The following is a 27500-nucleotide window of genomic DNA, read 5'->3' on the forward strand; positions in this document are numbered from 1 at the left end:
GACCCCTCGTCTCGTTAGCATAACGCACGCGCAATACACACACACACACGCGCAAAATGCACGCACTTGCAAATACAAAAACACACCCACACACACACACACAGGCATACATGCCAGAATCCACCCAAACACAATCATGCATGTCCAATACCACACACACAAAGACCCACACACACACACACACACAAAGACACAGAGACAGACACACACACACACACACACACGTAATATAAACACAAAACCACGCACGCATACATGCACAAATCGACCCCTACGCAATCATGCATGTGCAATACCACACACAGACACACACAGACACACAGAAACACACACACCTCCAGCGGATGCACCTGTGTTGTGCAACAGAGGTGCATCTGAATTTGGTCGACTTTTCCATCAGGGCAACAAACACTTGGACGACTACTCCTATCAGTGTCAAGACCACGTTCAAATGATACTCGTTTTAAATCACAACTAAAATCATGGCCGGAGATCAAATCAATCGTCTGAACATTAGCATTTTTATTTAGACATTTCTGTCGTTTTTCTAATGTTTATATACTGGACATTGCACTTTTTACTTTTGCTGTTCACACAATACACAACAACACATACGCAAACATTTAGGTACAAGGCCGTCACACAAGACACGCACAGGAAAAACACATGCGGAAGACACACATACACACAGACAACAAAAGGACTCAGAAAACAGTAATCCACCCATACATGTGGGTGTGTGTTCTTGTGTGTGTGCATAGGTGTGTGAATAGGCGTGTGTTTGGGAAGGTGTGTGTTTTATGTACGAGTCACACAGCGAATTGTCTAAATGTTTGTGTCCTACAGCATCACAGTCCGAGCGTGCGTGGAGATGAATGAATGGGCGGTGGATGTCGTCACTGGGTCGTAGAGCTTGTCATCAATAGAATACCACGCAGGGAGTGGTGCTACGATGTGGGCGTGGCCCCGTTGGTATCACTAGAGTGACAAATAAGTATTGCAGAGTGAGTTTCACTTCAGCTATGAGAGGTATGCACAAAACAATGGTGCGAGAACACACACACACACACACACACACACACACACACACTCATGCGGGAAAACACACTCATGCGTGGACACACACAGGTTTAGTGTAAGTGAAAAAAAAAGTTTTTTTGGTTAAGAAAGTTTGGTGTTTACCGCAAACACACACACAATCTCACACACAAACTCACACTACCAGAGGACTGTTTAGGGTGAAGCGACTTCAACCCAGAACCTCAAGGCATCAAAGCTCTATCAGTAACACACACACACACCTCATTTCCTCCCTCTAATCAGCCCATTGTCATTCACCCACCATCCAGTTATGTGACACTGGTCTCTCCCCCTCCCTCATTCCCTCTCCCTGTCCCTCCCCCTCTCTCCCCCTCATCCATGTGCATGCATCTCCCTTGCATGCGCAAATATCCTTAAAGGTGCAGCAAATATATATAGAACACACACTCATATGTTTTCACACATACATCCACATACACGTAAAGACTGAGCACATGCATACATATACAACATGCCCAATGGGCCCACACACACACACACACACACACACACACACACACCACACACACACGCTCCTCCCCAGTGCCACACCTGTTGCGTTGCTGCAATTCTGACACAACGGCGCACTCATAACACAACACAAAGTCTAGACGCACAACAAAATGTCCTATCCTTTCAGGGGAGTCCCAGGCGTCTTTGACTGCTGAACCACCGGGAGGGGGTCAAAAGATCAACCGTACAGGTGGGGGGGGGGGGGGCAGGCTAGCTTTGGCTTCCCGGGGCGACGGCGTCGTCGTTGTGTGTGGTGATGAGTCACGACCAACTGGATTTGCACAGATACTATTTTACATAGAAATAGGGGCACACGCACACACACACACACAAACAAGGACACACACAAGCAAAGACACACACACACTCATGGTAGCATAGGGACTTTAGGTAAACGCGAACCCCCCCTGACACACAACCACACTTGAGACACGCACACATGCACTTGACAAGAACGCACACACACACACACACACTTTAGACAGATACACTTGACAAGCGCACACACACACTTGGGACCCACACACGTGCACTTGACAACCAGACACACACATATAAAAACAAAGAATTTCCACGCACACCCCCACACTTGAGACACGCACATTTACGCTTGACAAGCGCACACACAAAACAACAAACACTCTAAGGACGCACAAGAATACACTCGACGAGCAAAACACACTATTTATACGCCGTCTCCTGAGCACACACACACACAGACACACACTTGGGACACACACACCTGCCCAAACACACACGGGGATTGAGTCCACACAGGAACAGGCTTCTCCGGTACACGAGACGCGTCGGCTCAGAAGAAAAGCGAGCGTCCAAAAATAGCTGCACCGGGAAGAGGTGAAGGCACGCTCGTACACATGTATCACAACCCAACACACCCACACACACACACACACACACACAGACGCTACAAGCCCCGCCCCCCGCGGTCGCCATGGCAGCCCCATGGGTTGTGTAAGACGGGTGGAAATCGGCGGGATTACGGCTGAGAGGGTCGCTAAACACACGCTCCCACGGCGCCAGATGTGGAGGGGATTAGCACCCACAACCCTGCGCACACACACACACAGGTCCGCGCACACACACACACACACACCGACAGACAGGTCCACATGCGCACACACACAGACAGGTCCGCACCGACAGACAGACCGGTCCGCGCGCGCACGCACACACACATATACACACACACACACACAGGTCCGTACACCTACACACACCTACACACACACACACACACACACACACATCAACATACCTACACATACAAGTCCACACACACACACACCTACACATACAAGTCCACACACACAGGTCAGCGCACCTACACATACAAGTCCACACACACACACAGGTCAGCACACCTACACATACAAGTCCACACACACACAGGTCAGCACACCTACACATACAAGTCCACACACACACACACACACACACACACACTTCCGAGCCACGAGAGCGCACAGAGGCGCCATAAGTCAGAGGGACTTTGGACTCCGGTCACTCTTGCTCATTTACATGAGGGACGTTCAAAGTCAACACTGTCTGTCTTGTTGCAACCTACCGTACAACGACCGCAGCCCTCATGGCGTCGTCAACATGTACATGTTCACCTGGTCCTTCGTTCTCATGATACCATACAGAACAACTATACGAGCAGCATGCAAAACAGCCGTCTGTGCATGTGTGCGTGTGTGTGCGTGTGCGTGTGTGTGTGTGTGATGGAGCATATAGTCCCCCCCACCATGGACATCCTTGCACAATGGTAATAAAACTGCATGTGTGTCTCCACACATGCGCGATATCGCAGCACCCTGTGTGCGGTGACAGCCCGCATTATTATTTATGCACACTCATGAAGAGAGAGAGTAAACTGTTCATAAATCATGCACGCCCGAAGGCCGAGAGAGAATGAGATAGAGGTGGGAGGGGAGGGAGGGTTGGAGATATGAAGTCAGAGACAGAAGGAAAGGTAACAGAGAGCAAGAGAGCTAGGGGGAGAGAGAGAGAGAGAGAGAGGGGTAGAGAGACAGAGAGACAGAGAGAGAGAGAGAGAGAGAGAGGGGTAGAGAGAGAGAGAGAGAGAGAGAGAGAGAGAGAGAGAGAGAGGGGTAGAGAGAGAGAGAGGGAGAGAGACAGAGAGAGGTAGAGAGACAGAGAGGTAGAGAGAGAGGTAAAGAGACAGAGAGGTAGAGAGAGAGACAGAGAGACAGAAAGAGAGAGAGGGGTAGAGAGAGAGAGACAGAGAGAGAGAGAGGTAGAGTGGTAGAGAGAGAGAGAGGTAGAGACAGAGAGGGGTAGAGAGAGAGAGGGAGGTAGAGAGGTAGAGAGACAGAGGGGTAGAGAGAGAGAGGGAGGTAGAGAGTTAGAGAGGTAGAGAGGTAGAGAGAGAGGCTCCAGGAGGATTTGTATTTCTCAGGCAAACACAAATACCCCTCGCTCGTCCATCATTCCCTCGCCCAGAGAACCCCCACTCTTGTTCCTGCTCATGTAGACACCACCGGAACATCACACACATACCAGAACATCACAACACACACCAGCACATCGCAACACACACCAGAACATCACAACACACACACCACCGAAACATCACACACCAAATCACACACACACACCAGAACATCACAACACACACCAGAACATCACAACACACACCAGAACATCACAACACACACACACACAAACCACAACATCAAAACACACACTCACAAGAACATCACAACACACACAAACACACACACAAGAACATCACACATACACCACCAGAACATCCAGCACACACACCAACAGAACATCTCACACCCCCCCCCCCCACACACACACACACACACACTAGCGGGATGATTAACTAAGCCAGGGGGGTGCTCCCCTTTCACCTGTGGGCCACATCCTCCCTTTCCCTCTTCTCAAAATAGGCCATCAACTACTGCTACCCCCCGCCCCTTCATGTATTCAAAACAGAGTCAAATCTGGGTCCTGCCTCTCCCCTCTTTCTTCCTCCCAGTCTCCCCTCTCCTCTGGTTTCTTAACATCACTCTCTCGAGACATCAGGCCGTTTTACATCTTTCTGTTGAGCACCAGCGCAAAGTGGGAAGAGAGAGATCACAAATCTCTCCTCCGTCAAAGTGCCATGATGAGTTGTGTCTCTGCTCGCCCAGTGTGCTCCAGAGGTGAGACTTGACTGACAGGCGATGTGATAAAAAGGGGCGGGGTTAGCGCCTCCCACATTTTGACCTTAAATAAACACACACAAGACAGATAGAGCTATATGGAGATATATGCGTGGTTCTTCACGTTTCCACTTCCAGGGGCAACCGAAGCAACAATGTTTCGATTTTTTTGACTCAACAACGACGCTCTCCCTCATCTCAGCCATTCCTTCTGTTTGGTGATGCATGCTGGGTAATAAATTTGTTTGTCGTTAACGTAATGCTAGGCCTCACTCATATTGAGGCCTGCCAAGAAAGTAATGGTAGCTTGCTATTACTAACAGAGTTTGTATTACATTTTTGCACAGCTCATCGAATACACTGCATTAATCTACCGACAAAGCAAACAAAAAAAATGTGAATTCATCGGAACTCACAACGCGTCGTTATTATACGTCAAAGAGCGACCACAGAGAAAATCCTCTGGTAGTGCTTCGCCCCGGTGTGTGTAGTGATAAGAGAAACAGCAGCCTGTCAGCATTACAGTAATTGCCCAGTGGGATAAAAGGCCAGAAGACAACCCAGCATGAACACGGAAACGTCGGGCTGACGTGATAGAGACACCAATGGAAACACAGTAGTTTCCGATGTCCGTGGCTACGTGAGAAAACAGACACGGCTCTGACACGTTGACGGACGTGTGATTAACGGAGTCGACGACGGTGTGATGACTTTGTGAAAACGGTTATGTTTCGGAGGGACATTGTTTTATATCGTGCTTTTGGAAATGTCATTACTTTCTGGGAACGGAAAGCCGAAGTTCGGGGCTAGCTGTTTGGAAGTGATTTGTTCATCAGTTTCTGCTTCAACTTTGACCGGTTAGTTAGTGAAGGTAGCTGGTTAGTTACTAAACTAAAAGATAGTTAAGTTAAAGATAATGGCACTCAAGAACTCCGGTAACATCGCATCATCAGTCGTCTGAAGCTTCCCCATCACGAGGCGAAGCCCAGCGTCAACACAAGCAGGAGGGGCCGCGGAACACAACACCACAACAATTCACAACAACACTCTCATCCGGCAGCACAGCCCTGTACCTCTGTTCCCTGTGGCAGAGAGAGAGGCCAGATGTGGGTGTTAGAGTGCAGAGTCGCTGCCTGCCCAATTCTCTCACCCCTCCTCAACCCCAATCCCCCACCCCCCCCCCCTGCCCCTCCCACACCCCACGGTCTCCCGCCAGGCAGGAGCAGACGCACACAGATCAGATTCTGGGCCCCGACCGTTCCGGTCCATTAGGAGCTAATGGGCGGTGTGACGGTGAAGCAGAGGTCAGAGTGTGAGCTGGAGTGTGTGTGAGAGTGGGTCTGTGTGCCGGCGGAGTAGAGCTCGAGGGAGGGAGGGAGAGAGAGGGAGAGAGAGGTAGAGAGATGGAGAGAGAGAGAGAGAGAGAGATTGGGAACAGAGAGAACGAGAGAGAGAGAGAGGTAGAGAGAGAACGAGAGAGAGAACACAGAGAGAGAGCGTGAGAGGGAACAGAGAGAACGAGAGATTGGGAACAGAGAGAACGAGAGGTAGAGAGAGAGAACGAGAGAGAGAACAGAGAGAGAGAGAACGAGAGAGAGAACACAAAGAGTGAGAGAGAGAGGGAACAGAGAGAACGAGATAGAGAGAGAGAGAGAGAGAGAGATTGGGAACAGAGAGAATGAGAGATAGAGAGGGAGAGAGAGAGAGATTGGGAACAGAGAGAATGAGAGATAGAGAACGAGAGATAGAGAATGAGAGAGAGAACGAGAGAGAGAACGAGAGAGAGACAACAGAGAGAACGAGAGAGAGAGAGAACAGAGAGAACGAGAGAGAGAGAGAGAGAACAGAGAGAGAGAGAGAGAGAGAGAGAGAGAGAGAGAGAGAGAGCGAGAGCGAGAGCGAGAGCGAGAGAGAGAGAGAGATTGGGAACAGAGAGAATGAGAGATAGAGAGGGAGAGAGAGAGAGATTGGGAACAGAGAGAATGAGAGATAGAGAACGAGAGATAGAGAATGAGAGAGAGAACGAGAGAGAGAGAACAGAGAGAACGAGAGAGAGAACAGAGAGAACGAGAGAGAGAGAGAGAGAACAGAGAGAACGAGAGAGAGAGAGAGAGAGAGAGAGAGAGAGAGAGAGAGAGAGAGAGACTACGGGATCCTTAAAAAGGAAATAAAACAATGGTAACAATAATACTACCAATAATACTCCAATAACACTGAGTCCAGCCCCGTATACAGGAGCGGTGTTTAAAGTGGAGGGCTTATCCAAACCCGATCCGGGCGTTCCCTCTGCTCCAATGAGCTGACAAATGGTGTTGGAGCGCCGCCAGCCGGAGCCCGCCGCCGCCAGGCAAAGTCAACGGGGGCAACTCGGCGCCGCCACCGAAAGAATTTTAAATATATGCACAAAAATAAGAAACACGTTTAGTCACGCCGTGTAACCTTTGTTCAAAACGACGAATAACTTTGGACACTTTGGAGAAGGGGGGGGACGTGATAACGGTTGCGCGCGGCGTTCGTACGACGGCGTTCGACTCCCGACGTCGAGTCGCCCCCGTATCGGTAATCACAATCAGCCGCGGTTGGGGGGGGGGGGGGGGGGGGGGCACCGGAGGAGAATCGAGGTCACCGCGGCTGATGACATGCGAGCTAATCACCTAGCTTAATTACCGCGCCAAGGAGCCTCGCTTACAAACCGCCAAGGTTCGGAGTGCGAGTGAGGGGGAACTAAACATGTCGTTATCGGTTCAAATGGAGAAGAAAGTTCAGGTTCAACGTTTTCTTACCTGTACGCTAGCAAGGCAGCCATTTTGTATTTATTGATTCAAGATTCAATTGTTTTGTTTGTCACATGCACACATGTAATTCACAGTGAAATTAAAAACTGCAATGTAAGATACAAGATTGTTGCGTCGGGGATCCGACCCAATACCACACGAACGAATCAAACACCCCTAACCCCCACACTACACGTATTTCATTACAAATAAAACACAATCTTTGAAAATACGTGTAAATTAAATGGTAAATGGACTGCATTTATACAGCGCTTTTCTAACGAGGGGCAACTCAAAGCGCTCTACAATATTGCCTAACTCTCACCCATTCATGCGCACATTCACACACCTACGGCGGCGACGGCCAGCTCGACGGGAGCAGTCAGGTTGAGATGTCTTGCTCAGGGACACCTCGAAACTCGGCTAGCCAGGGAGCCAGGGATCGAACTAGCAACCTTCTGGTTACCGAGCGACATGGGGCTCAGGAGGTAGAACCGGCTCAACCTCCTGAGCCCCATGTCGCTCTGCTGTCGACCCTGTTGCATTGTGGGAATCCCTTAGGGTTTCACATCCCGATAATTGCAGTGACCCCCTTGCCGCAAAAGTTGCGAGTTGTGCTCTGACCCCAAACCGAAAGAGTTCCCCACAATGCAACGGGGTCGACAACACAACAGAGGGCTGACAGTGGCTTCATGAATCTGTGGCATCTTGTGCTTCACTTCAGTCAGCGTTTAGTGTTCGTATGAACAGTTTATTTTGAGAAATGCTGAGCTGAAGAGCGCAGAAGGGATTGCATTTGAGAAGACGGATCACAGAACGAACGACCCGGGAAAAGAAGATTGCTGAGGAGAGAAATTCTAACTTTTTTCGGGGGCAGGTCATGCCAGGCTGACAGCGGTGCAGGTTTTGGTTTGTCTGCGTCAACACACCGCGATGCCGTGTTATTTCATCGTCTACGACTATAATTCTGTATCTATGTTCCTCCAAGTGCATTGTGGGTACCCAGCAATGTATGATAAACCAATCCCCCGTTTACAAACCGGTTCCAGGCTTCCAGTTTTGTCCCACATGTTTAAAATGAGGTATTTTAAAGTTAAAGGTTGCCCCTTGAGAGATCCCTGCCTAGCCAGAGGATAATGAGCAGCCTTGAGGGTCAGGGCTGCTCTGTAAATAGAGCTGCCATGCACTGCCCTGCCTTCAGAACACTGGCACATGAATGCACTCTGGTCAGGTATGAATAGACGATGATGAGACGACGCTTAAAGGCGATGATGATGTCCACGACTAGAACTAGCGCACTTCCTCTCTCCATTTCTGTTCCCCCCCCCCCTCCCCAACTCCCTCCCTCTTGATCCTTGGACGCCGCACGCTCATCACCGGCCATTCACGAGCCTCAGCGTAGACGGAACGCCTTCTTCACTGGTGAATCAACTCTCGACTTGCGGCGCAACGCTGAAAAGCGGGGCGAGTGGGGGCTAAGAGGGAGAGCGAGAGAGAGAGTGTTTTACGCTGCGTCGAAAAGCCCCTAATCAGTGGTGTGGTCGATGGCGGCAGACTCTGGCAATCACTCGCCATTCACCGCCACTTCCCCCTTGGGAGCGAGAGAAGAGCTCTAATTTGAAGATTTCTGTTTTGTTTTTTCGAACGTCGTTAAAGTGTCAAAAGGGTTTGCAAAGTCAGCGACAACCAATGAGGAGTTCGCCAGGTCGCACCTGATCGTGTCGTTGACAGAAGTGGAACGGGAGACTTCCTGGGGAAACCGCGGACGCCCGGAAGTTTGTTTTAAAAGAACGATTCAATAAAGAGGAGTGAGCCTTGAACGTCCGCGGTACGGATAGAAGGAACAAAACACCCATCATGCCCCTGTCTGTTGAAAACAATACATTTTAGCTCTGAGGCGTCGACAGGAAGGCCCAAAAAACCCTAACAGTGAGGAGTATCTGCCATCGACTAGCAAGGCCTGAAACGCTTCCTCTACGCGACCGAATGAGTCCAACGAGGAGCCGCTTCCAGGAGTCTTCCTCCGTGACGCGGCCTGTCAATCAGCCGGAATGAGAGACGGGGAGAATGACACTGAAACTCATAACCTGGGAAACTGAGATATCGTGCACTCCCAAACGCCTCCATCCCTCTCCCCCTCTCTCACCCCCCTCCCCCTCACGTGCAAATGGCAGCGGGGACATAGGAGGGGAGTGAGAGAGAGAGAGGGAGGGAGGGAGGGAGAGGGAGGGAGGAAGGGAGGGATGGAGGAAGGGAGGGAGAGAGGGAAGGAGGGAGGGAGAGATGGAGGCTGAGGGAGGGAAGGAGGGAGAGGCCTGATGGGAAATTGCCTTGCTAATCAAGCGTTTGACATTTCACTGCCAAGAGATCAGGCTGAATTATCCACCACACACACACACTGGGGGAGGAGAGGAAGAGAGGATAGGAGGAGAGGAGAGAAGGAGAGGGAGGGGAGGAAGGAGAAAAAAAAGAAAAGAGGAGAGAAAGAGGAGGGAGGTACAAGGAGAGGGGAAAAAGATGGGATAAGGAGGGACAAGGGACAAGGGACAAATAAAATGAAAAGTGAGAATTAGAAATGGAAAGAAATGAGGAGAAATTAGGAAAAATAAAAAGAGAGACAATGAAGAGGAGAGCAGAGAATTGAGTCATGTCGACTAATTAAAATGTGCTAATAAAAGGCAAAATGGCGGCCACAGTTTGTTTTATTTCCCCTGAAATGAGACGTCCTTGTTTGGTTTGGTATGGAGAGAGAGAGAGAGGAATATTACATGTTGTTCTCTTTCCACCAAATTAGGTTATGCTTTGTGTGTGTTTGCGCTTGTGTGTGTGGGTCTGTGCGTGTAGTTCTGTGTGCGTGCGTGTGGGTCTGTGTAGATCTGTATATGTGCGTGTAGGTCTGTGTGCGTGCGTGTGCCTGTGTGTTTGTAGGTCTGTATGCGCGTGCGGGCGTGTCAGCGTTCATGCGTTTGCGTGCGGTAGCCTATTATGAGAAGTGACAGTCTAGTTATGAAAAGCTGCAATACGCAGACTTTAATTCCACTTTTCTGATACCAGTTTGACAGCAGTACCACACACACGCACACACACACACACACAGACCTACACACCTACACGACACACACACACAAATTAGCATTTCTGCTGGCGCTGCCGACAGCTGCCCAGACAGGCTACAGAACAGGGTTGTTCTTGTTGTGATTGTTGACGTTGTTGTTTGTCAGCAGAGGTAAATACTGTCCTCACCGTCGCTAATCATGTCAGGAATTAGCTTGTGGGGAGAATAGGCTAGCTCGCCGGGGGAACAACGCTAGCTTGCCGGGGGGGAACACCAGGAACATCGAGATCGAACCTGAACAATAGAAGAACGAAAGACGAATGAATGAAAGAACGAAAGAACGAAAGAAGTGGCTTGGAGAGAAAGACATGGCGAGAGAGAGAGAGAAGAGAGACATGGTGAGAGAGAGAGACATGGCGAGAGAGAGGGAGAGACATGGCGAGAGAGAGGGAGAGACATGGCGAGAGAGCGGGAGAAGAGAGACATGACCAGAGAGAGAGACATGGCGAGAGAGAAGAGAGACATGGCGAGAGAGAGAGAGAAGAGAGACATGGCGAGAGAGAGAGAAAGACTTCGAGACAGAGACAGACAGCCAGACAGCGAAAGAGAGAGAGAGAGACACTTTCTGTCTGCCTGTGTGTGTAAGTACGGGCTGGTGGTCGCCTGGCTGTCATCAGCGACGGGGCAAGGCTGGGGTGCTGGTGGTGGTGGTGGTGATGGTGGTGGTGGGGGGAGGGTTAGTGATGGTGGTGGTGGTGGTGGTGGTGGGAGGGTTAGTGGTGGTGGTGGTGGTGGTGGTGGTGGTGGGAGGGTTAGTGGTGGTGGTGGGTGTGAATCTCTCCGGGCCGTTAAGCAAACGGCAGGACTGGGGCTGGGGGTCCGTGCCCACGACCCCACTGAGCGGCTCCAGTCCCACTGCACGTGCACACTGACACACACACACACACACACACACACACACACACAGTGTGGCGGACTTCATTCTGTGTAATTAAGTGAATGAGCCATTGATGGACTATGATCCTGTGTGTGTGTGTTCCCTGATACGCACTCCTTTCAGCAGGAAAATATGAATATTCATGAAAGGCTGGTAGGCGGTGTGTGTGTGTGTGTGTGTGTGTGTGTGTGTGTGTGTGTGTGTGTGTGTGTGTGTGTGTGTGTGTGTGTGTGTGTGTGTGTGTGTGTGTGTGTGTGTGTGTGTGTTAATGATACTCAGGGCTATATTAAGGATGTCCGCATTCTGGCGTTCGCCGCCGCTAACCGTTTAGCGGGCAAATAGCCGGCCATTATCTCTCATTAGCTAATGCAGGGCCCCCCGTCGCGCGCGGCGCGTCCCCTCACAATAACACCGCTCCGCTATGATGGATGGCGCGACACCGGGCGCTACAATAGCACAACACCAAAAACAAATGAGTGCAGAGAAAGGGAGAATGAATAAAACGCACAGAGACAAATAACAACAACGATAGCGTCTTGCCCAGAGCAAGAATTGCATTGAAGAGGGAAAGTGTGTGTGTGTGTGTGTGTGTGTGTGTGTGTGTGTGTGTGTGTGTGTGTGTGTGTGTGTGTGTGTGTGTGTGTGTGTGTGTGTGTGTGTGTGACAAAATAAGCTAATATGTAATCAGTAATGTTCAGGCACGGCCCGTTAATCTCTGCAAGGACAGCTCGGAACTGCTAGCGCGGAGATAGCATGCTAGCGTTAGCATGATGATTGGCGCTTTGAGGAACATCAAAGCCCATTTTGGGCACCAATCTGTTCCTCATCATCGGGAACAAGGTGCGGCGTCGTGGTTACCATGGCGTTTGACCGAATCCCCACAGCCCACCTGTGTGGCGCCCCCTACAGGCCCAATAAAGACATACAGCTTAATTCAAATTTAAAAGGACAGAGTCAATGCTAAAATATGGAGTGCAAGGAGTAAAGTTAAGAATATTTGGAGAAAAGGTTTCTTTTTCAGAAGTTAACAGAAAAAAGATGAATGTAGATAAAAAATTATTCATGGGAGAAGCTTTTGTGAGGAAAGACACCTTGTACATTACAGAAGAAAGCAAGTGTAGCGCGCTACACTCAGTAAGAGAGTGTGTGTGTGCGTGTTAAATTGTACTTTTCTCACGCCCATTTGCGTGGCCTGAATGAAATCTCCCGTTTCCGTTTTACTGCGGCTTCCTGCTGACTAAGTGTTTGTAATTCATCACTGGCCCAGGACGCAGGCCTCATGAATATGGATGACCCCTAGTTTAGAGCATTTTAGCAATGCGTTACGGGGAATCAGCTAGGGCTAGAATCAAAAACGGGGAAAAATTATGCTTCCTGTATGTGCGCAACAGTGTGTGCACGTGTGTGTGGGTTAGATAAATAAACACAAAATTTGTTTTTGTATTTCGATCATCACTGTCAGACAGAATACAAGCCGTTTTTTTTCATTCATTCATAACACGTACAGCAAAAGTACAAAGAAATCGATGAAACTGCTTACGTATGAAGAGGAGAATGATGGTCAGCCTCACTGTGTCTGAAGTAATGCCGAGCGATTCAATCGTAGTTCCGTCATCGTGGTACGAACGTGCGCGATAAACATATGGCGATAGAGACTTCCTGAACCGCGATCAATTGGTGTGTGTTTCCACGTGTCATGGTGGTGCCGCTGTCGCTATGAAGTTCAACAACGCTAACAAACGATAGATTCTTAACGTCTGTCGATAATTTATATACAGCTGTTTTCTGGAAGTTTATTTGCATCATTAAATTATTATAGGTTATGACAGTCCATATTGTAACACTGTCGTTCTGATCTTTCAACAAGCACAATAAGTGCCAGTGTTGGGTAATTTTCTTGGTTGCAATTTGAGCCCTGCTTCAAATCCACCAACTAATGTTTTGTGCTATTTTTTATATTGCTGGATCCAAACATTTTTTTACACCTTTTTTGTAGTTATGGCTTAAATTAAATCATGCAAAGTTTAATTTAGAAAATGGTTGCTGACACCAAGCATTGAGACAGTATTTCTCTGTGTTAATATAACAATAAATACATTATAACTGTGCTCACTTCAATATGTATTTATGTATCGCAAGTCATATCACAGTATCCAGCGTTGCTATCACACATCGCTTGCTTTCCTCTCATCCTAATCTGTAATCGGAGACAATTGGCTGAGAGGAAATTTAGGAGGTTTTCGCACGACCAATCAGAACGTCTCTTACCCGGTCCTTGTCCTCCAACAGGTCTGTGATTGGGTCATCCATGTCCAGGATCCCGCCCTCGTCGTACTCCACGTGATGGGTCCTGACCACATACTCCACATGCTGGATCTACACCAGAGATAACAAACGTAAGCCAATTAGCATTAGTGTAGTAGCATTAGTGTAGTAGCATTAGCCTGTTAGCATTAGCGTGAGCATACGATGCTGATACGAAAGAATTCATGGGAATGAATCCTTTGCATTTTTTGAGTTAACAGAAGTTGCGTTCTTGATTTACACCGAAAGCCAACTTTTTCTTTGCCTTTGTGTGTGATAGTTTTATTCACCGTCGGCGGAACACACACTTCACACATCAGTTGAAGCACGCTCGGCAGACGATACTGTTTAATCAAAGTACTCCACAACCAACCGTAACCTCTGTCATGCATTTCTGACATACTTAAGGCATTTCCCCGCCTAACAAAAATAAATACAAGAACGTCTTCCAGTGGAAGACAGCCAATATATTGTCTTTTCTTGGCCTGATGTTAGACTAGACTAGAATAGAATAAATCTCTAATGTCCACCAAGGTGGACATTTTTCTTTGGCTCACCAGACAAAGAAAAAAATACATAAACATACAGACATATCTCAGAGATAATGAAAATTTCAGCATGAAAAGTGCAGAATAAATATGCTTAAAGACATAAAAAAAAATGAAAAATTGTTTTTGACCATGGTAGCCAAGAGCAACAAAGTCAAACACATACATAAAACCTGAATTACAAATTAAGTCCATTACAGGGGCCTCACCAACTGTCAAAGCAGGCGGCCATTTTGATACACGTCTGCAAGGATTTAACAAACGCTCAAAGCAACACAAAATAAGAGGTGACACCGGGGCTGGAAAAGGTGTTGAATACAACTTTCTCATTCGTCTACGCCAGCGTCTTTGCAAAAGCCATTTCTCTGTCACATAGACAACACATCCTCCCCACACCGCCAACCTCAAACCCGCCACCATCCCCCCCACCAGCGAGGAGTTTGTGGTCCCAGACGCTCTCGTCTTTGTCTGCCGGTACAAGAAACGGCTTATCTACAAGTTATCTGAAATCTGGGGAAAATCTTGTTTGTAGCTTTGTGTGGAATAGAGTATCGACACCAGGTTTTACAGGAGCAATGACGTGTGCCTGCCTTTGTGTCGGTTGTAAAGAGACGGGAAGGTTTAGTACGATGGAGGGGGGGGGGGGGGGGGGGGGGGGGGGGGGGGGGGGGGGGGGACACAAAATCGGCGTACGAACCCATTGGGTGTACTTGATGTACTTTGCTGCCATTGTGAGTCGTCTGGTATGGGGAGAGTTTCTATTTGCCCTTTAACAGGCCCTTACGTTTATGAAAGGTTGAGACTTTCAAATAGTTTTTCACTTTAATCACGATTTCGAAATGTTAATAATAAAAACTATAATTCATGTGGTGTGACGTTTTTTTCCCTCACCATCAGGCTGTCTCTATCATCTCTGAATGCTCAAAGTTGGTCCAAGTATTACGGTTTATTACCATGGTTACAATGTGTTGGAGAGGAGCCATGTTGCATCGAGATGTGTCGTTAGAAAATGGAAAGTTACGCCCCTTGATTCTCATTGGTTCTCATTGGTCGTTGTACAATACTTAGTACACACACACACACACACACACACACACACACACACACACACACACACACACACACACGGGGAAACAGAAATATAAAAGGGTTTAGTCTTTGATGCCCACTTTCTTTATTTTTTCCTCCGGCCCCATGCCAGGTGAGGGATCAATTAATGCAGAGAAACAAGAAACTAGCAAGAAAAGCTGTGTGCTGGCGGAAGCAATTAGGGTACAGTTAGTGTGTTCAAGTCACCCCCAAAAGGACTACACTGCACTCACTGTCCACTGGGTTCTTCTGGATCTCGACAGGCAACAGAGCAACCATAGCGATCAAAGTGGCTCTATTTGACTGTAGTAAAGGTTTGCACACCACAGCTGTCAGTGCTCATTCAGGGTTTATACTGAAATTCTTAATACCAGCACGACTTCAAGAGAGACCATAGGAGTTGGATTAATCAAGATGACCCAACAGGACTTGGTCCATAGTTTTTAATCAATATGTCACAAAGTAGAAATAGACAGAGTGCCAGAGAGAGTTTTTGTGTCTAGTGTTGAAGTTAAGTTATAATTACCTCGTTAATATTGTTATTACAGTGTTAAGGTTTTACATGAAATAGTACCGCGTAGTAACGCGTTACACTAGGCGCGTTTACATGGACACTTCTGATCCGATTAGATTTCTAATCGGAATAGATCTATTCCTATCATATAATCCAAATGTACTGTATATAGGCCTATGGCATTTACAAAAGTGGTAAGCTTACGTTCGTATGTCTCTCGCGCACAACCGTTATGTTGGTCTGGACTTATATGATATATGTAATGGATAATGTTGTAGTACAGAACGCCGGTCATTATCGGGTAAATAAGCCCAGACAGGGCGAACCGGACCGCGATGCGAAGCGGAGGTGTCTTGCTTCGCCCTGAAGGGTATTATTTTCGATAATGACCGTTTCGTTCTATACATTACACGGCTCCTTGCCAAAACAGCAGAGAAATAGTCCGCCAAAGATGTTGACGTCGGACGAGCTGGGTTGATAAGTTACCAGACTACTTACGGAGTGGGAAGAAAGACGTGAATCAGGCAAAAAATCCACTTTCCTTGACAGCGGTCAAGTTCGGTGTGCATAAAAGTATCGACTGACCAATTGCGAAATACAGCAGCTGCTGATGCCATCTCTCCAAGTTAAAAAGTAGCCGCACCCACCCCAAACCAATCGGAATAAGTGTAAACATCTCGATTATAGCGGACTACACCACCTCTTCTATTCCGCATGGAATTATATTCCGATCAGAGAATTGTATTCCGATTGAGCCGTATATGTGATCATTTTTTATTCAGATTGAGCTGTTCTTCCACTTCTAATCGGATCAGAAGTGTCCATGTAAACGCGGCTGTCTACCGGTCACACGGTAACGTCAAAATCCATACCAGCGCAAATTCACACCAGTGTACTTCCTATAGAGGGGTTATCAGTCTACGTCACTCCCCGCTCTACGCGCATGTCATATGCAGAAAGAGACGAGAGCGACAAGAGCCGCAATCATGTCTTGTTGTGCGGTTGGTTGCACAAACCGTTTTAATAAGACTGATTATCCCATTTATTCTACTTCTTGCTTGTCAACATAATAAAACAATTTAAATACTTTAATTATTACGTTTTTTCTTATTCGTATTGCATGCTTATTAAATGTATACTCTGTTTGAGTTAATCTCCCTCAAAAAGTAGTCCCCTTTAATTACGATCGGTCAAACATGTTTTTGACACCTCGAAGGGCATTATCCCAGTTATACCATGGTCACTTGCCAAAGAAAAGGAATTAAGATCATTCATTTATATTTTCATGCGTTTTACAATCCAAATATAGTTTTTAACATAAATAGGACGGACCTTACCTACGACTTGGCAACGGGAGGTATTCTAGTCCGCTGAGCTATGAGCCAGAGAGCTAACGTTATGATTTGTACATATTTATAATTTGAAATTCGTCCCAGCCTTTATACCACAGACACTATAGGGTCTATAGCATATAACCGCGTTTTCTGATTACAGTTTGATGCAACAGTAAGCTGACAACATTGCTAATCAACACCGCAACTGCAAATTAACCACACGGAGATAACCATGGCAACCGGTCAAACAAATGTTCTTTTTGCGATCATCCTTTAAAGATCGATTCCTCCAGCCAGAGGTCCGAAAATATGCATTTCCCCATTATTGTCTTTCAAATGACTTTGAACTAACAGAAGCGAACTCGCGAAGTGGGTATAACTAAACCAGCCGGGTATATCCAGTTTGTTTCAGCGCACGCACCACGTGACATCATTGTTATCGCTCAGGTCCTACTCGCAACATAAAAATAAATCCACGCAAGTTTTAGTAATTTTAGGAGATAGGCCTGCACGTAAATTACACCAATTGAAAAACTCATAGGCCTTGTTGGAAATTTAATACCTCGTCTGATGACGTTTATTACTTTGTAATGGCCTTAATTTGGTCTAATTTCATTTACTACCTTTCAATACCTTTAACAACCCCGCGTAAACCCTGTCATTGGTGTTGTTGGTGATTGGTTGTTTTTTGTCGCATTAGGCCAAAAATCGTTTCGATCCGTACAATTTGTTTGACTCACTTTGATACAGCCTTTGGACTCCTATTTTTGGATGCGATTACGTTTTTTAATAAGCAGTTGAAAGAGATGGACGGACAGAATAAGCATGCTCAAGATAGACACAGACTGAGTGACAGACAGAGAGAGAGCGAGACAGACAGAGAGAGAGAGAGACAGTGAAACCGAGTGATAGATAGAGAGAGTGAGAGAGAGTGAGAGAGAGAGTGAGAGAGAGTGAGTGAGGAGGGAGAGACAGGGTGATGGAAAGCGATAGACCGTGAGAAAGAGCCAAGCAGGTCAACGTGTCTGGACCAACCGCCGCCGCTTATAAACAAGACTGCATCGGCCCACTCTATGTGCATTAGAGTCCATTATATCATGGCCTCTTGTCAAAGCAGGACACACACACACACACACACACACACACCCACACACGAGTAAAACATGAAACCAGCAATGGGCCCCAGCTGGAATGACAGATTCCCAGGCGCCCTCCTCCCTGGAAGAACGGGTCAGACCGGAGATACCGCTCACATTCCTGCATGCAATGGTGTTGGCGCCGCTGTTGCGTCGTGGGGGTGCGTGTCTGTGTCACGTGTGAGGGCCACGCCCACAGAGACGACACAGCACCGGGGGCAAAGCCATGGGGATCCCGATGTGGCAGGAGAGAGGAGAGAAGTCCCTCGTATAGTGGGCTGAAAGAGGCGATCAGTTTCTGGCGGCAGAGTTTTGTCAAGTGCTCTTTTATATGGTGGTGGCGTCAGACCAGGGGGAAGGCTCGTAGGCACACACACCCTTACATGCAGGCACGCACAGGTGAACACACAAGCGCGAGCACAAACACAGGCACACATACTCACGCAGACACAGGCGTGCACACACTAACGCACAAGTGCATGCACGCACAAACACAAATGCATACGCACACACAAATGATTGATGGGTTTTCTCCACTAAAGTGGGGTCGGGGTCAGGGTGAAGGTCAGAGTGACAGGAGGTTGCAGGAAGTGATTCATGCCTTGTTTTGATTTTTTTTACGTAAGAGGCGATGAATCCCACAACGGTCAACGTCTCCCTCAAACACCGTGTCGGGTAACCGCGAGGTAGCGCCATCAAACCAACATAGCGGTATGCTAACACCAGCCAACCGCCGCGGTTAAAAGCCCTCCCCTGCTCCGCAGACAGAGAAAGCGGTCCAAAACGGCGCCCGACCTGGGGGGCCCGGTTCCAGTCAGGGGGCCCGGTTCAAAGGAGACCGCCCTGTCTCCATGACAACAAAAAGACGGACGTTCTGTTATTCCGACGGGGGGGGGGGGGGGGGGGGCACTGGTTACCCATCAAGTCACTTGTTACCCATCATCTGCTCACTCCTCTCCATAACCCGGAATGTTAGCTGCTTCACAGGAATTGGAGAAGAAAGAGGCGCACACACACACACACACACACGAAGAACGGCAACACACACACACATGCGAAGAACGGCAACACACACACACCCACACCCACACACACGCGGGGAAAAAAGAATAATAATGAAAGGAAGACTTCCTCGAGTCAATCAGTCTTTAACGGGGGTGGGTGGGGGGGAGGAGGAGGAGCCTTGACAGATAAACGGGTAAATTCTCTGCAAATTACACCATTACGTCTTCCAAGTGTTTCAAGAGTTTGCACCACAACCATCACGCCCTCCCCCTCTCTCCCCCTCGCTACATGACACCACTCGACAGCAGAAAGAGGTGATTAGCGATGCCGAATTCAGTCGGGTTTGTGTGAGAGCCTTTGTGCGATGACGGTGGTGGTGGTGGGTGGGGGCTGGGGGGGGGAAAGGAGGATGGGTGCTTCTTTCCCACTTTGAATGTCAGGAGAAGAATGGGTGATTCCGTGAGGGTGGGGCTTGGGGGAAGGAGAGATGTGGGTTTAACGGTGACAGAGAGAAGGAGAAGAAGAAGGAGGGGATGAGGATGAAGAGGAGCGGTTGTTAACGAAGGAGGGGTTGAGATGAGACGTTTCGGGGGTCGGCGGGCTCCCTGGGGTCAGAGGTCAGCGGAGAGAGAGGGACTTTAAGGATGTTATTGAGAGCAGATTGGGGAGAGAGCGAGGGGTGAAGCGCCAGGGATAGTTCTATAAAACAGCTTATCTTTGAGCGACATTGTGAAATGGAGATATCGACTCAGTGTGATAACCCGTTTGGGAGTACACTTTCAACGCAATTAAAAGATACTCCATAAAAATATGAATAGGATACGACCACTATGAGAGGGTTATGATTAGGTTAACAGGAAAATGATCGGATACTTTAAAGAGGGATGATTCGATTTTCAAGCATTCATTAATCATAAATTCATAAATTGCAGTGGAACATCACAATATCGTCAGCATACAGCACACACTGGGGGGGGGGGGGGGGGGGTTGTCTTTGAACGTGATTGGTTGCCTCCGAACGATTACAGCGTTGACATGGCAACCGATTTGGTCCCAGACTTTGTACTTAGAACCCAGGTTATGACCAGGCTAATTAGGAGTTGTTATGGTAACTTCATACAAAAGCCAGGCGTCGAATTCCATTTTCTATTAATCCACAACATGTGTAATAGAAGGCCCTGTTTGGGAAAACCACAACAGTGTTGACAGTTTTCAGTATTCAGTGTAGTTGCTCAAAAATATGACATCACAAAACCTAACTGCAAGTCACAAGGCACCAAACGTCTACTATCAAACTTCATTCCAACCCATCATTTCTTTATATTGGAAGAGAGCCAAAAAAGAAGTATTAATAACCTAATTAGTAACTGTGACGGATCTAAGCAGGTTGTTTGTTTGTTTGTCTAAATGAAAGCGACAAATTAGACCAAGACATTTGATTTCTTTCAACACACACACACACACACACACACACACGCACACACACACACACAGAGAGGACAAAGAGCTTGATTGATAAACCATCCAAAAAAACAGATAACCTGCCAAGCTAGCTTTCACACGAAGGTAATGCTCAAACTAAGTGCGCAAACTGGCCAAAGAGAGCGAGGGGGAGAGAGAGACAGTGAGAGAGGGAGAGAGATGGAGAGACAGTGAGACAGAGAGAGAGAGAGAGAGAGAGAGAGAGAGACAGTGAGAGAGACAGTGAGAGAGACGACACGAATGAGTAAATGAAAAGATATTGGGCTGGGTTCCAATTAACCTCGATTCCAGCAATGCTACTATTTCCTGAAACATCTTCTAGTGAAGATTACCTTGGAGCTTTCAGAAACTTTATTATTGAGTGTCAACGATAGTTGCGTGACAGCCGTGTTTTCTTTAGTCGTCGTGGTGATGGAATGGACAGTGATTGTTGAGTGTGAGAGAGGAATGAGCAAAAGGAGAATAGAGAGAGGGAAGAGCGAGGGCGATAGAGGAGGGAAGGACGCAGAGAGAGAGATTGATGACTTGAGCGTTGGTTCTCCTGTGTGTGTGTGTGTGTGTGTGTGTGTGTGTGTGTGTGTGTGTGTGTGTGTGTGTGTGTGTGTGTGTGTGTGTGTGTGTGTGTGTGTGTGTGTGTGTGTGTGTGTGCGTGTGTGTGGTCAACGGGAGACCTCCAGGTAGAGTGGGCAGAGACTGGCTGTCACCGAGGCTGAGACAGACAGCCCTCCGTGGAGAAAACCGACACAACACACCCCCCCCGCCCCCCCCCTTCTCCCCCTCCTCCCCCGTGTGTGTGCGCGAGTGTGTGTGTGTGTGTGTGTGTAGGTAATCTGTTTGTGTACGTGCAGCAATCGATCAATCCCTCCGTTGCTCCCTCCTGCTATTCAGCCTGGATCCCCGGTCGCTCCGAGCCAGGGTCGGTGAGGGGGGAGATAAGAGGGGGAGAGGGGAGGGGGGGGGGGGGGGGGGGACGGATAGATGGAGCCAGGGAGACCTGTCACCTATCCCCAATCCCCCAGAATCACTCACTCACGGCGACAAAGCCTGCCCTTCCACGGCGGCACCCGCGCACACACAGCGCACACTCAAATACCGGCGCACAGACGCGCACACACACACACGCGCATGTTTGTGTGTGTGCGCGTGTCAACTTCAACCTGCGCGCTGTGATACCGCGGCGTTAGCGCGTTGTGTGGCCTGACAGCGCCGGTCTTAATAGCAAATAAAGGCGCTATCACGCCGCTGCAGTGACAACCGCCACAACACTGCCGGTTGAATAATTGATTGATAGCAAAAATAAAAGCGAGTGATTTGCATGGATGAAAGGAAACACGGCTTTGGTTTGAGAAAAATCACAATAATTAGATGAAAAAAAAGTATTTTCATTTGTATAAAATATGTGGGGTGTCATCTTTCGGAGAGACACGTGTATTTGCCCAAAGTAGGTTACATTATTTACAAGGAATTTATCTTCAAAGATTAAAAACATACAAATCCGCAGGACTATTATAAAAATAAAGGCGTTCAGTGTGTTTATAAATAGGATTAACATACTACTGTTGGGATTTTTTGAAGATACAGAACAATGACTTTAACAAAAGCATTCCCATCTGCTCGTCTGACTGCAAACAGGTTGGATGAAGTTCACTGGCAGGTTATGAGTAACGCGTTACAAATGTAACGTCTTGATCCCCTAGTCACGTGACCCGTGTTCCCAGCAGGTGAGCTCACTGTGTAGAGTCGAAACACACACACTCAAAACAAGAACACAGGAACACAGGAATACACACACACACACACACACACACACACACACACACCAATCCAACCCTAATAAACCATTGAACCATGTTCACAAAAACACAACAACAACCCCACTAACTAATGTTTACCTGCTCTAAGACCTTCCGGTATCTGCGCGTGGCTTGAACGGTCACATCCCGCACCGTCCAGCCATCCTTGCACGGGACAACGACCGCCGTGTCTCCGAAAGTTACCGTCACTTTCATGGCGCTTCACAATGATAGTCCAATATATATTCCTATTAACACGTTGACAGCGTACAGTCCAAAGCCGTCCGGGGGGTTGGGGGACGAGAGGTGCACCTGTCCCGCCGAGCAGCAGTAGTAGTAGTCCGCCTTCCTCTCCTGAACGCGGAACTGGAGCAACAGGTGTCTCTACCGGTGGAAATCACGGGGACGAAACCCGTCCGGTTTGTTTTGAAGTCACGCGGGTGACGTCAGAGGACAAGGGAAAGTCCATCTTGGGACCCGGAGTGTTGGATAAAGATAGAGGTAGGGACTATTAGAAGGAGTTATGTGCTGACGGCACCCTGTGGTGACACCCAAACTAACCGCACACACAAAGGCAGGCAGGCACAGACCCGGAAGCGCTCGTTCAAACGAGGAGCAAAGGTTCCTCTACTATCTGCGACTCCTACAAGTGGATGCAATGTGATATAATGTGTCGTGAAAGGTGTACAGCCCAAACATTTGCAATACTGACACAGGACTACTGAAGTTGAATTCTAAAAATGGCATGAACGGCAATCATTTCATGATAAGACATATTAAATTATAAATATTACATATTAATACTGATTTCTAATCCTACTGCTGATTTTTTTTTTGCATGATGATGGTTTATATATCAATTATTTACACAATATGACTTCAAACACATCATCCAAAAACAAGCTTATACGTTTTTAATAAACATGAGTAATGAATTATGTGTTTTAAAACAGGATATACACATTTCAGTAGGCCTGAGCCGGCTCCATATCATCTCCCCCCTCCTCCATTCCCCGGGCGGGCTAGAGTCGACTCACAAAAACCCAGTGTTGCCAGATTGTGCCAGATTTCCCGCCCAATCATGCCAGTGTTGCCCGAAAATCGTGTGTGTTACTCTTATTTACCTACTCCTCTCCAGCTGAAACACATCCAGCCACGCGTGTTCTAACAGTGCATCCATCCCCTCACCCCTCTTCCCCCTCTCTCCCCCCATCTCTCTCCCCCCCCCCCCCCCAAGAGAGAGGAACAAACACACTTATAGTAATTGTCTGTCATTTCATGTCGCTTTCTGAGCTGTGTAATTGCCATTATGGATATAAACGGCCCAAGACGCGCTCTCGTGAACCCCTCATTCGCCACGCTTTATTTGTCTGTTTCACCTGCGGGAATCCTCCCTCTCTTCTTTCCGCCGTCACATGGAGACGGGCGAACGAGGACAGACTTCATAATTGAGACAAGCAATTATTTTTTTTCTCACTCTTTTTCGCTGAATTTAGCGTATGAACCAAGGTTGCATCCCTCGGAGCCCCTCTCTTTCTCTCTCTCTCTCTCTCTCTCTCTCTCTCTGTCTCTCTCTCTCTCTCTCTGTCTCTCTCTTTCTCTTTCTCTCTCTCTGTGTCTCTCTGTGTGTCTCCTCTGTCTCTCTCTCTCTCTCTCTCTCTCCCTCTCTCTCTCTGTGTCTCTCTCCCTCTGTGTCTCTGTCTGTGTCTCTCTCTGTGTCTGTCTCTGTGTGTGCGTGTGTGTGTGTGTCTCTCTCTCTCTCTCTCTCTCTCTCTCTCTCTCCCTCTCTCTGTGTCTCTCTCCCTCTGTGTCTCTGTCTGTGTCTCTCTCTGTGTCTGTCTCTGTGTGTGTGTGTGTGTGTGTGTGTCTCTCTCTCTCTTTCTCTCTCTCTCTCTCTCTCTCTCTTTGAGCTCATGCCTCTCATCCAAAGCAGGATGTGTGATGAGGATTATTCAAGAGAGAGAAAAATAGAGGGAGACAGATGGAGGTCAGTAGCTTCGATGCCAGATGTCCAAAGACAAATATGTAGGCATCCATGAGTTCGATGCACTCTAACCCCTACCTACTAATGACCTGTCTCTGTCCTGTCTAAACCCTACGTACTACTTATCAACCTGTCTTTATACTGTCTAACCCCTACCTATTTCTTGGTGTCTCTTCACTGTCTAATCCTACCTGCTTCTCAATAACTTGCACTGTAAAGTATTTTTTGCTAAACAATATATTTTATCTATATATACTAGATTTCCCCTTTTGCAACATTCTTGCTTACAAAACATGAAATTGTTGGCAATTTCAAACAATTTGTTGTATGAATGAAAATACAAAAAAAATACAAAATACTAAAATGGCTTTTAAGGAGTCTTACAAACAACAATAATAAAAAAAAAGAATATTAAAAAAAATATGAATCTGGCAATTGAACCAAGATCACCCAAACGTACAACCTCACTGAACAGGGCAAGGCCACCTGCTGCCCACAGACCGACAACAACTGACCACTTGGGGGTCAGATAAAGTGTGTTTCATTTCAGGTAGTTTACCGCAGGTGCAGCTGAGGTTCACAGAGAACCATAAATGGTTGCCATCTTGAAAAAATAAATCAAAAATCAAGCCATCAAATTCTAAGTCCACCTGGGGCTGCAGACACTGCTAAAAGGGGTATCTCTATACCGTGTGATATCTGTGTCCACAGGATCCAGAGACTGAGCTAGTCCATGGTTGTTACACTTCGTTCAAACGTTCAACTATGCTCAATGCTATGCTATGCTATGTTATCACTTTAGTTAGCCCTTTGTTTAACTCTCTTTCAGTTCAGTTTGTCCAAGTCCATAGCACGACCAGTGAGTGACTGATGGTTACAACTTTTCAGTCGAATAGTTGGAAACAAATCCAGAGTGATGTCATCACGCTCTCAACAGGGCGCAACGGAAGTCAAGGAGACCAACTGAAAACATACGAAGCAGGTCTAAAGCTTAAGCTCTTGAATCTCAACAAGTATAAATGGTATCAAAAATCTGTTTGGATATATTTAAAGATCAAAGTGTGATGATTTGTTAAGTTAAAAGGTCTGAAATCGAAAGAGTTGCAAGGTCTAAAGTAGTTGAAGTCTCAGAGAACTGGCGGACCCACCAACAAAGCAACTCACTAGGGATTTCGAGAAGGCCCGATAGAAAATAGGGCTGCTGGGAATATTTTTGGTCAAACGGATTGAGATACTGACATGGACGAAGTCGCACATTGTCTTCATAATTTGTTCGGCTGTTATTTAGCAGAGGCGCCGCATGCCTATAGACAGTTGTTGGAAACCCTGAGACCAATGATTATTTGTAAGCGTTTAATCAACGCAAACGTCACAAAAGTTTGACATCATAAAGCTGCATATGTCACGAATCAGAATCAACCAGGCATAATCAAGGTCGAGGACAGCCCTACTCGGTTCCCGGTTGTATGATTTATGAGACGTAGAACCAATCACCATTTGCCCCCTACTGCTGTCTATCACATGAGCTACAGCTATGGGATTCGTTAAACCCGCCCTTTGAATAGAATAAACGTCAATGGCTCACCAATTCCCCAATCTCATAACACAGGTACCCTGCGTCGAATAAGTGGGTTAAAACACACAATAACTTCAATAAAAGACCCAAATGACCTAATCATAATCATGCCCTGCAAATGTCTTGTTCCTCTCATTTTCTTGGAACAGGAACTAGAGCAGAACGGGTATCACTGTACCTTCTCATATGTACTAACACGCTTTCTATTGTGTGAACCTCACCACTTCTACATACCTGGCCGCATTGTGTCACAATAGGGGCCCGCCGAGGGAAGAAGTTCCCCTGTTTACCCAGAGTGGTTAAAGGTCCATCTTCATGCTTCCTCTAAATGTCAGAATGGGGAAGAACCAGGGACGGAGAGACTCCAGACCGCTCTATTGTCTGTTTGAGGCTCCACCGTGTCAGTTGGTTCATGTTGGCTGAGAGAATCACTGAAAGGGATTGAATTGTAAGGACGGGGAAATTAGCATTGGGGTGGTTGATGTAGCATTTAGCAGACAGGTCTGACAGACTCAATACCTTTGGGCAGGAAGTCGGAAAACCTTTAGCCCGGCACTTATTGCCGCCGTCGTAAATACTGCTATCAAAAGATGTGTCGAGAGACCTATGACAAAAACACCTTTTGTCAAAGAATAATTAACAAAAAATGGCATGAATTCAGAGAGGATTTTATTTTGCCTGCGACTGACTTTGACGCGTTTGACCGCGTGACGAGACAAAATAGCTTGCCGCTGCAGTTAGTGACAGAAAAAACGTTCCCCCATTTTCCCAACAGTCATTCCCCCTTGCGTTCTGTTGTTTATTGTCGATCCCAGAGCCGTGTCTGCTAGCAAATCCGCCGCGGCCGCGAAAAACGTCGCCCGTGTCGATAAAATTTCCACCAACTGACGGCTTTCTGTTGTTCTCGCCGTTCCTACGCAGGCCACCCGGCGATGGCTAGGTCGATAGTCCTGCTGATTCGCTTCTCAGTGTTCAAACGGCGCCCCACTTTTTTCTAAAGAGCAGCATTGACGTGCTGGCGGAGGCGGCGGCGGTGGTGGTGGTGGCGGCGGCGGCGGCTCCACGCTAGTGTTCCAGCCCAGCAGGAGGCGGGGGACAGTCGGTCAATAGCCGGTACTTTCTCCAGTCCCTGCTGTGCCGCTGCCTACTCTCACCGTCGCTCGAACCCGGGTTTACTCAAGA

The 27500-nt window shown here is 47.6% G+C and overlaps 2 protein-coding genes across 2 annotated transcripts in view; one reads left to right on the forward strand and one right to left on the reverse strand.

Annotated features, from left to right (window-relative positions):
- LOC307075274 (partitioning defective 3 homolog B-like) overlaps positions 1–23241 on the reverse strand; it is a 53703-nt gene extending 30462 nt beyond the window's left edge. Inside the window, exons 1-2 of the mRNA XM_079735818.1 lie at positions 22858–23241; positions 13822–13929 (exon numbers count right to left, since the gene is read on the reverse strand). Coding sequence (XP_079591944.1) covers positions 13822–13929; positions 22858–22974 — 225 coding nt within the window. The 5' untranslated portion in view covers positions 22975–23241. The remainder of the gene's footprint in view (positions 1–13821; positions 13930–22857) is intronic.
- Positions 1–27500, forward strand: part of LOC307074691 (muscleblind-like protein 2a) — a gene marked incomplete at its 5' end in the record, with an annotated part of 239675 nt that overhangs the window by 129051 nt on the left and 83124 nt on the right.

This window comes from Pollachius pollachius (assembly GCF_949987615.1).
Source record: "Pollachius pollachius genome assembly, chromosome: 4".
Lineage (NCBI taxonomy): Eukaryota > Metazoa > Chordata > Actinopteri > Gadiformes > Gadidae > Pollachius > Pollachius pollachius.